General features: G+C 37.5%; 1 protein-coding gene across 1 annotated transcript; it reads left to right on the top strand.

Moving 5' to 3' along the window:
• Positions 1 to 11,614, top strand: LOC110837756 (amine oxidase [flavin-containing] A). Its single transcript, XM_087359173.1, is given in 9 exon segments — positions 1 to 78; positions 3,564 to 3,814; positions 4,448 to 4,650; positions 5,623 to 5,825; positions 5,915 to 6,042; positions 7,575 to 7,695; positions 8,972 to 9,180; positions 9,796 to 10,008; positions 10,805 to 11,614. Coding segments are annotated over 9 exon segments (1,581 nt in total). The 5' UTR covers positions 1 to 32; the 3' UTR covers positions 11,012 to 11,614.

Raw genomic sequence — 11,614 nt, 5'->3', positions numbered from 1 at the left:
TACGGTATTCCACGAGAAGTATCAACATCAACATGTCCAGTAAGGGACCAGTGATAGTAATTGGAGCTGGACTTAGTGGTAAGGTTTTACGGAAGTGTATCCTGGTAGCTTTTCTATTTGCAATATAACCCAACATTAAACATAGAATGTATTTTAGCCAGACTGGAAGAATAGAATCATTAAACCGTGTTGTTGTTTTCAGTTGCAGCTCATATTGTTTAAGATCTGAGTTCCATAATGGATAAAGGCAGGCACGTGGTTTTACCATTTCTAGTCAATTAACATCAGAGTTATCCAGTACTCATCCCCAATTGAGATGAAAATCAGTAGACACATTATTTAATAGTACTGCAATAACGTTAAAAGTTATTAAGTATATTCATGTTAATTGCTGCATGTTGTATGTGGTAGGTCTGTCAGACTTGAGTTTACGAGGTGCGATCGGGAAGTTTCGAGACTGTGTCAATAGAGGGCGAACCGGATGTAGTACGAGCTTCTGCCGCTAGGGGGTGCGGCCTACATTCATAGTGAATCAGTGTGCCAGCCGGCATCATCGAATTAGCATTTGTTTCTTAGTTACGGGCGTTTTGGTAGTGCATTACACCGACCCTCCTGCGATTTCGGAATGGCGTTTACATCAAATTTTGCCAAAGACTCGCCAAAACGGCTACGGAAACCTATGAAATGCTAAAGCAAGAACTCCACATGCGACGCATCATGACGACGCGCCAGAGCACACCGCCTTCAAAGTTCGACAGTTTTTGGCCTCAAACACCATGGCCGTCATCCCGCACCCTCCTTATTCGCCGTGTGACTTCTTCCTCTTCCCAAAGATGAAAATTCAGCTAAAGGGAAGGAGATTTGAGACGATAGAAGAGATTCAGGCAGAATCGCAGATGGTGCTTGACAGGCTGACAAAGAAAGATTTCCAGGGATGCTTCCAGGCTTGGCAGCGACGTTGGGATCGTTGTGTTCACTCCCAGTGGAACTACTTCGAGGGTGATGGATAAATTTAATTCCTGAGATAAGTGTACGGGTTTTTATACGCGCAGTCTGGAAACCTTTCGATCGCACCTCGTACTTCATGAGATTTTAGATTTTAGCGCAAGACGCATAGTGGAAGAAACCAAAATTGAACATTCATTTGAATCTGTTGTGACCAAGGCATTGTTCTATTTAAATTTTAAGTTCAATATAATTTGTCCTAAAAATAATCAGGCAGGATGGGGTTTAAAAGTATCCAAATATGATTAAGTTGTAACCGTCCACTGGTCGTAACCACGTCTCAGGGTGGGTGTTCGGTTGTTCCTCCTTCCAAGGGCCATATATGATTGCTGGGTCCTAGCTCGTCGGAGGGTGGACTCTTATTTCGGGTGGTGTTAACGGCTTGGTTCATACCATTCAATAATAATTAGGAAGTCACCACTATTTATTGACACTCGTTTATAATTAAGTTACAGAAGTAAATGATAAGTTTATAAGATATCTTATTCAACCTATTAATCACTTGCGTGCTTTCTGTACCTTCGGTATAGAGACTCGAACCAAGAATGATATAACATTAGTTCCCATTGGCGAAAGGCCCGGGTTCGGTGTGAAGATCCACCCCTTTCTCATGAAAGAGAGAGACTTACAATATCCGCACAACCCGGTTTCCCACGCTTGCTCATAAATGCAACTCTTTGTCGATAATAAACAGAATTTACATGCGAGATTAAAGATTAAGTAAATCCTTAAATGTGTTTTCTGCTCACGTAACGTAAAGCCTACCTTTAGCACTTGGGGCGGAAGTCCACTACCGTTTCAAGCAAGTGGTGCTTAAATCCCAAGTAGTTATCAATACAATAAACATTTTGAGATGTGTGATGCAGAAGCATGTGTTAAATTGAACAATTCGTGAGGTAACTAATGGTGAAATACAAAACTGTTAATAAACCGATATAAATAACACATGTCCTTATAGAGAGATATGATTAAATATACAGAATTAATTAACGAAAACTAAACTAATGTCCGATGAGCGGTTACAAAGTAGTAGTCTAATTTGTACTCTAGAATTTATTTATTAATATTTCATGAAAAGTATAACTGTCTGTAGTCTGTATTAAGAAAGAAGGGAATTTATATTTTCTTTCATTGGGGATTTTATATAACCAATCAAAATAAACGACAAATTAAATGTCTGTAATGAGAGTGATTTGCTTGGGACAAGTATAACCTTGGTTTTACTAGGACTGAGGTCTCGTAATACCTTAAAATAGTTTGCGGATGCTTCCCTCTGCATTGCTTAAATTTCATTTACAACCATCTTCAATATCTCAATCTGTGCTTCATAACGTCAGTAGTTGATAAAGTTTGTCCCGCTACGTGCCATACAGGCGTTAGGGGGGAGTGGAGGTATAGCTCCTCCATTTCTTGACCTCGGCACTAGATGGGGGTGAGTGGTCAGCATCACGCCTCGGCCGATTTTACCCCCGGGAAAGGACTCCGGTACCCATTGTAGAGGAGTCTGGGTGGGCCCCAGAGAAGGTCTAGACGCAGAGGCTAGAGGAAAAATCCTCTGCCAACGTCGGGGATCGAACCCCGGTCGTCCAGCCCGTAGCTAGTCACTCTACTGACTGAGCAATCCCGGCTCATCCTTAGTAGTTTATACTGGACAAAAACTAAGTGATCTAACAGTCCTGAGTTTGAATATGGCTGTCTTCTGGGTTGTTGCAAGGTATAGTCTGGTAGAAGTTTACGAACGGTTCAGAGGTCCTTGCTGCCTCTATCATCAGGGCAATGAGTAAGCCACACACTTCGAAACAAAGTTACGGGAAGAGCTTGGCCTAAGCAGTGGGGAATGGCCTGAAATACAATAGGAGCGAGATCATGCCACAGTCTGCCCAGAAGGAGGATAAGGCTATTACAGAGAAACAGAGACCCGAGAAAGCGACCCTTATCAGGGCACCTCTGGGTCCGGCCGGTAGAACACCAGACAAATGGGAGGTGTGGGAGGAGAATGGAGAGTGAAAATGAGGACTGGCCACTGCCGAATATGACCTGGAAATGCTGTATGGGCTCCTCCCTATGCCCTTTGAGAGTGGGTGAAGGGCTTTCATGACCAGCTCAGGTGAAGTCCTTCCTCCTTGTTCAAGTTGTTTGGATGTAGCTCGATCTTGATGGACTTCCCGATCATCCGGTCCATGTATCTGGATTTGGTGGACAGGATAGTGGTGTCTTGTATTTGAATACGTTGGCCCAGGTTGACACTGTGTTTGGACATGGCTGATTTGTTTCGTTTCTTCAGCCAGATATGGTGCTGGTGTTCCTTGACTGGTCACTTAAGAGCGGCTGCTCTACCCTATGTAGACTTTACCACACATCCACACATTTATTAACTTTTTTTACAAGTAAATATTACCTACCTAACTAATATTACGGAAAATAATATATACTTCCCCATCAGTCATGAGTAACCATAAAAAGGATTGTGATATTTCTTGGTATTTAAAGATGATTATGTTACATTAAAACTGAGTGGAACTTGTGTTTTACAAGTCATCAAACATAATGTGTGTCAGGTTTAAGTGCCGCAAAACTGCTTCATGAGCGAGGCGTGGAGGTGGTGGTGCTGGAAGCCAATGACAGGGTGGGTGGTCGTACTCTGACACAAACACCATCAGCAGAGGCAGGAGACCCACATTATGGTTGGGTTGACCTTGGAGCCTCTTATGTTGGTCCCACTCAAAATCATGTCCTGCGATTGTGCAGAGAACTGGACTGTGAGACATATCTTTGCCGAGATAACCATGACAGCATATATTTTAGCAAGGTAACTAATGTAGCCTATTATATGTTATGGTTTCGTAGTCACACAGGATCATTTTTATGAGTACAAGTAATATTTTAATTTCTTATTTAAAACAGAGTTGATACCAGCTTTCTTTCTAAACAAATGCTATATTCTGCAAATGTTGGTTCATGCTTTAAGGTTTGTGTGCTGCGGAATAAAGAAAATGAAACTACAGCACCTAAAACCAAATTTCAGCGATCAATTTTTGTGTATTTTTTTCACAATGTACACAGACGTTATGTCTGTTGATGTTTGTGTTTCATCTGAAATCAACCCAGGAGATTGTGATAAAATTTGATACTTTGGATGAGAAGTCCACACAAATTTTTCATGCAAATTGATTGTTGCAAATGTTGTCAAAAATTTAGCCAATATTTCATGTGCTTCACATACAAAATTGTATTAAAAGTTACAGACAGAATTTCTAGGCTGATATAATGGAAATAATACGGCACCTTTAGTAGGAGAAACACATACAATAGAAACAGTTGATTGAAAGTTAATAAATACAACAGCTCCTTATAATTGGTAAACATTTGTATCACTGCAACCCACAAAATTAACTTTAAAAACGTGTTTTAATTTAGTCCCATAAAAATCTGTTTATTTTAGGGAAAAAAATGTTGTTACTCAAATTTATGGCCCACATTCTGGTGGAGTAGCCCATTAGCAGCATGGGATCTACATTCTACTATTCGTAAGCTAGATAACATGGCACTCCAGGTACCTGTTGATTGTCCCTGGCAAGCTCCTCATGCTGTTGAATGGGATAATATCACATTAAAGGAGTTTCTGAAGAAACATTGCTGGACTAGGTAAGCAGACATTCCTGGACAAATTTTCTGTCTAGTGAATTTTAAAATTCTATATAAAGCAGTGTATCCAGGTGGGGTATGTGAACCAAGTGTCTAAATAGTTTTTGCGCAGTGTGACAGCTTGCTGAATTGTGCTTTTATTAACTAAATGCCGAAATTTAATCAGGCTATGAACATCCGAAGGGGAGATTTAATTCTGGTATGATAAGATATAACATAGAAATTTGTATAAAAGTACTATTAAAAGACATGAAAATGGATTATATCTTAATTGCATCATGCTTGTGTTCCTCAATACAATACTTTTATTTTCCGTCGTTACACAAGCTTATTGTTAAAATCATATAAAATTTCACATAAAATTGTTACATTTTAAAATTGACGACATGTTTCGATATACAATTCTATCATCGTCAGGTCTATCAAAATTAAAATTAAAATCTGGTGTTGCTGTCTGCCATTCAATAACAACGGACACGCACCTCACACACAACCCGATATAGGCACCCAGGCGCGTCTCCAAAATTAAATGGAAGAAGCCTGGAGATGTAATAAAAACGGGTACAAACAAAAGCAATATAAGCAGAGCAACAGATACACCAGATTTTAATTTTAATTTTGATAGACCTGACGATGATAGAATTGTATATCGAAACATGTCGTCAATTTTAAAATGTAACAATTTTATGTGAAATTTTATATGATTTTAACAATAAGCTTGTGTAACGACGGAAAATAAAAGTATTGTAATGAAAATGGATGTACATATACTTAAAGTGACAGATGTCATTTAAACACTATTTTTAATAATTTTTACAATAAGATGAGATTATATCAATTACATAGCAGAGATAAAAATGTTTATAAGCCATCTAGAAATGTATCACCAATTTCTTCACTTATTTTTTAAATTTTATTAATGTATATATAATATTTTTTCTGTTAATACTGACTGGTTTGCACTGTTGACAGGGATGCAAGAGAATTTCTTGAAGTTATGGCTGTTGCTAACAACACTGCTGAAGATCATGAGATGTCGTTACTATTCTTTTTGTGGTATTTACATCAGGCACAAGGTGTGAATCATATTTGGCAGATTAAGGGTGGTGCACAGGAATGTAAAATTATTGGTGGATCTCAGCAACTTAGCATCAAGATGGCAAAAAATCTTGGAGGTATACAGTTAATTTTCATTCCTTTAGTGAGTAAAATAAAATGTTTCCTTAGTTATGGCTGATTGAAAATTGTATTTTTCATTTTTCAGATCGAATTCATCTGAAAAATGCAGTGGTACAAATAATTCACATGAACGATGGTGTGATGGTCAAAACACTGGATGGAACTGTTTTCAATGGCTCACATGTAATAATGGCTATTCCTCCATTTGCACATGTAAGTAACGTTTACAGCAGTAATTTATTTATCTGAAAATCCAGAAGCTGAGGGTGCAAATTAAGTGGGTTCCCCCCAGTGCAGGGTGTTGTTAGGACTAAAGGAGATAAAACCATCCATTAATATAGGAGACTGAATTTGTTCTCAGTATTCTAGGAGCATAAACAAGGATGTTTCTCCCATTGGAGTTACATTATGTAAACTGTAGATCATCTTTAATATATTCATGTAAAGGTATAGGTTGTTGTTGTTGTTGTTTCTCGGCTCTACAACCCTGTTGTGGGTTTTTGTCGCCTCCTTTCCGGAGGTTTCTTGGTCTTGGTCATGAAGTAGTGAGTGACCAGCCCACTGACTCTGCACAATTTCTACTCAATCCTGATTTGACTGCCAGAGCCATCTAGCAGTTAATCAGGAGACTTGTGTGAGGAAGGTGGTCGCTGAATTTTGCTTAGAAACTTCTTGTATTATACTCGTAAGGTCCTTTTGCATGTCGTATATCTACGACATGGGACCGCCGACTTTACTTGCCCTCTGAAGGAAGTTGTGCAACCGATTATTACCACCCTTAAAAATCCATCGACCTCAGCCAGGAATGAACCCACGAACATTGGGTCCAGTGGCGAGCACGCTAACCACTAGTCCACCAAGTGTGACAAAAGTTAAAAGTAAATGTAAATATAAAGTTGTCTCTGATGCTTAACCAAGCACCATATCAGACATACATATGTGGGAGTAGTCATAAAGCTTCATGTTTTATCTCAGCACTAGAAGTAGGTGAGAGATCAGCTTCAGCTTTCTGGAGGAATATGGTTCTTCTCATTCCTTCTTTGCACATGAAGGGTCCGCTAAAACAGTTATGTATCAGAGCAATGAGATTGTTCACACAAATTCAGTTCTGTTGGAAGGGAATTGGCTACATTATAAGTCTCTTTGATAAATGTAGCAGATGTAATAAAGATAATCCTTTCAGAACCTCTGTACAGGGAATTTACAACTTTTATATAATCTGTATATTGATTTTACACTGCATCCATTCCCTACAAATCATTTAAAAGACATTTGGTGGCTCGACACACAAATATACACACAGAGGTAGAAGCTAGAAATGTCTGTTCGACTTTATCCTGGTCATATGCACTTCTTTATTCATTTTTCCCTAAATGTATTAATTTTATTTCTGAGACCAACTGTATTATGCTATGTAACCAAGAACTTGAATTAGTTTCACATATTTTCTATTACATTTGTCTGTTTGCCATTTAACAAATGGCACTTAAATTGTTTAACATTCAAAATGTTAATTTTAATAATAATTAATTAATCATATTGACTTGTATAATTGCATAATTTACAGAAATAAACTAATATTTCAATGTAGGATTTGAGGTTTTCATGGCAGTGAGTCTGAAGATGGCTGTCTTCTGGGCTGTCGTGCCATGTAGTTTGGTAGAAGTTTACCATCGTTCCAGAGGTCCTTGCTGCCTCCATTATCAGGGCGATCGAATGACTTCATGTACTGATCTTTGTTTCAGCTCAAAATAAATTTTGATCCTCCACTGCCATCACTACGTCACGGACTAATTCAACGATGTCCTATGGGAATTGTTCTCAAATGCACTGTATTCTACAAGAGAGAATTCTGGGTAGAAAAAGGTGAAAGGATTAACATACTTTAATGCATTAAGATGAAACCATATTTCTGTGGACTCACATACGCATTGTTTATATTCTTGAACTAATATGCATGCTGTTGTTTATATGCTGATAAGGTTTAATTTATATCTATTTATATATATTTTTCATAAACGAGGAGGTTGTCAGGTGGTCACATTAATCTCACCAGAATATTTCTAATAATTTACAAATGACATCGAAAATTTGCAGAAATGAATATTCCTTTACTCTTACTTGAAGCTTAAAAATAGTTAAATCAGTCATGAAAAAATTGCGTAACACACAATCTGTAATAGACTAAAATTGTTCCTTCTTAAACCAGCACTGATTATCTTTTTTTAAAGGTAACCAAAGTGAGATTTGATCATTTGACTACCTGCACACAAGTCCATGAGATAAATTGCATGTTGCTTTTGGAATGTAACATTAAATACCTGAATATGATGTTAATACATTTTTAGAACATTAAATGTGTGAGCTATTGTTCTGATTTTTATTATTCATTGGAGATCAACTTACTGTTATCTAAATATGATCCACTTGCTTATATATATGTTTATTTCTTCATAATGTTTTCTGCTGCACGTCTAGGCCAAATTAATATTTTAATATCATTACGTATGTAGAGAAATATAAGTTAGTGTCCATAAAAAGTTCTTGAATAGTGACAAGGATTGAAACCCCAAGTATTTTACATATTTAAATAAAGTTATGCCCCACTTAATGGTACCTGCACCTTGTCGTGGTGGTGGGGCTTGAGTACCTCAGTGATCCCAAGAGCTACTGGTAGGGCCTCCATAGCCACATTGGTCGAGGGGGAGAGGTCAGACTAAGACAGGTACCCTGGTCCTCCAGGTTGGGGGTTGGTCGCAAGGCTAACAACCCTGCACCGTAAAAAGGAAGACGTTTCGAAACCTCAATCAAAGCCTCGGACAGACGGACCTAACAGAGGACTGAATGGAAGAGGAGAATTGAGGAGACCATGGACCGAATACGTACCGGAGAGCCACAGAAGAAGAAGAAGAAATAACCATAGGATTATGTGTAACTGGAAAAGACCATGTCAAATTCATGGTCTTTCACTATCAGGCTTAATGTTAAGACACCTGCAGTTAATGTTAGGGATTTTTTTTATAATACAGTCTTTCTGAAATCAGTAGCAACTGCAGTTCAGAATTATACTTTGTGGATAACAGAAGTAAGCAGTAACATGAAACCTTTCCAACTTATTCTGTGGATGTTGTTATCTGTTTAGGATATAATGGATTTGTGTCCTGCATGGATGGATTTGAGGTTGTTGGTGATGTCCATGAGGACCGAAAACCAGGTATATCTCTCTATGGACTCACTTGCTTCATATTTGGAAAGCATGCCATCCAACTTAAAGACATGGAACAGTCTGCTCGCAGAGATTCCATCTGCCGTTCCCTTGCCAATTTTTATGACAGTCAAGAAGCTCTTGAGGTATGTGTGTTAACCAGACAAATATGGAAATATTTAGTAAAAATAATGCAATGTTAAAGAGAACTCATCTTTTATTCTTTAATTGCAACTGTATCATACCTGAGGGTATCCAATGTTCTTGGCAGTGGCAACCCTGAGACAATTCAGTTGCCATTCTGTATATTATAATGAGGTGGCAGCCATATAATAACATGGTTATTTGTTGATTTTTATTCTTACTGTGCTGCTGTTCATTCTTCCCATCTGTGAAAATCAAATTCAGTGGGTTCTCTAAAGTTTATTTGCCATCAAGTTGATGTTAAGATGTTTAAATGCTGCCATTAAAAATCTTCCTCTTAAATATGTGTTAATTATATATGATAATAACAGTTTGTGAGGATTACACACTAATTTATTTTAAAATTCAGATATCTAAGTATATTTTTTGGGCTTTATCACCAAGTATTAAACTGAGAGAAAATTGTCCTTTACAAAAATTGTAAGGATCTATAAGATACAAATGTTATGGTTAATATTAACTTCCTGCTATTGCCCTGCCATAAAGCTGATGTTTAAATAATGCAGGCTCTATTCTTATTGCTAATAAAGTGTGTTTTATTGCATTGTTGGTTCCAGTCAGTATATTATGTTGATAAGTTGTGGTTAGAAGAACCGTATATTGGTGGCGGTTACTCAAGCTACTGTCCACCAGGTGTCCTCACTAGATATGGGCCAGCAATACGAGAGCCAATTGGAAACAGAATTTATATTGCTGGTACCGAGACTGCATTAGAGTGGACTGGCTACATGAATGGAGCTATCGAGGCAGGAGAGAGAGCTGCCAGAGAAGTGTGTGGCTTATTTTGATGGTTTTATTAATATAATTTTAAACAAAGGAAATATTTTATTTATAAGTAATTTAGCCAAATTCAGTGTATAATATATAGGCTGTTGTATACACATTCTCAAAATATTTGGATGTACAATGTATTTAACATCATTTCTGCAAAATAATTATGATTCTGCATGTCAATTTAATACCAAAACTTGATTGTTTGCTTTAGCTTGATTCTGAAATTTCTGTTCCCCAAGGATTTTGAATTGTTACGGGAAATGACATTGCAGTTCTAGTTACTTTCACTCCATTGAAGACTTTGACCCTGTCCTATGTAATTTAATGTGAAAAGTAAAGTAAAATAAAGGTGTCTCGCTACACGCTATGTATATTTTTTTTGGGGGGGGGGGGGTGGAGTTATAATTCCCACTCTTTCTTAACTTCGGCACTAGATGGGGGTGAATGGTCAGCATTACACCCTGGACATGCTTTACCCCTGGGAAAGGACCATGGTACCCATTGGACATGAGGCTGAGTGGGCCCCAGAAAATCTTCTGCCCTCGCCAGGGATAAAAACCAGTCGTCCAGCCCATAGCTAGTCACTATACTGACTGAGCTCCCCCGGCTCATAATTTAATGTGAAAGTAAAATAATAAAATATCTATTAACATCTACAAATATACATTGCAGATTCTATAATATTTTACTATCTTCTGTCATGACCATAATACCCAGAGAAAGTGGAATACCTTTCTATTTCATACCTGTTCATGTCATAGTAACACTGATTTTATGTTTCTCACTTGACAGGTACTGCATGCACAAGGAAAAATCTCAAAGAGTGACATTTGGGTGAAAGGACCAGAATTTTCTGGAGTACCGTTAAGACCTCTGCAGCCATCATCTTAGGAGACATGTCAACTCAACTTTGAAACAATGTTGACAGTTACTGCCCTAATTATTGGTCTGCTTGTAGCACTATTTCAATGGATTCAAAGTACCATATACTCTAGATAAATTCTTTGAGGTTGGGTATGAATAATGGACACACATATTGTACTGAAGATGCAGCTTTCAAACTAACAGATAATGTGCTAAAATCTGTTAACCAAAAAATGCATGTTGGAGGAATTTTCTGTGATTTAGCTAAAGCCTTTGACTGTGTAAATCATGAAATTTTGTTTTGATAAATTGCAAGGAATAGCAGCGCAATGGTTCAGATCCTATTTAACAGATAGAAAACAAAAGGTCAAAGTAAAAGCACCTAAAAACAAACAAAGTTTTTTCTCAAACTGGGGAACAATAAAATATGGAGTTCCCCAAGGGTCAATTTTAGGGCCCTTGCTTTTTATAATATACATAAATGACCTGCTTCCAACAATAAAAACAATAAATACTTTAACAGACCCCATAACATTTGCTGATGACACAAGTGTCATAATTTGTAATAAAAATTTTGATGATTTCTGTTCAACATCAAACATAGTTCTGACTCATTAGAGTAAATTGTTTACTGCTAACAATCTGGCCCTGAATCTAGATATAACAAATATAATAAAATTTATAACAAATAACTCACCACAATATGCTTTAAGTATTGGTTATAATGGGAAGTATATA

Source organism: Zootermopsis nevadensis, unplaced genomic scaffold (genome assembly GCF_977971745.1).
Source record: "Zootermopsis nevadensis isolate Lab colony 2312 unplaced genomic scaffold, Znev_1.0 Znev_ptg000030l, whole genome shotgun sequence".
Lineage (NCBI taxonomy): Eukaryota > Metazoa > Arthropoda > Insecta > Blattodea > Termopsidae > Zootermopsis > Zootermopsis nevadensis.
Note: the sequence above shows the minus strand (reverse complement) of the source record. Positions and strands in the feature narration are given on the sequence as shown.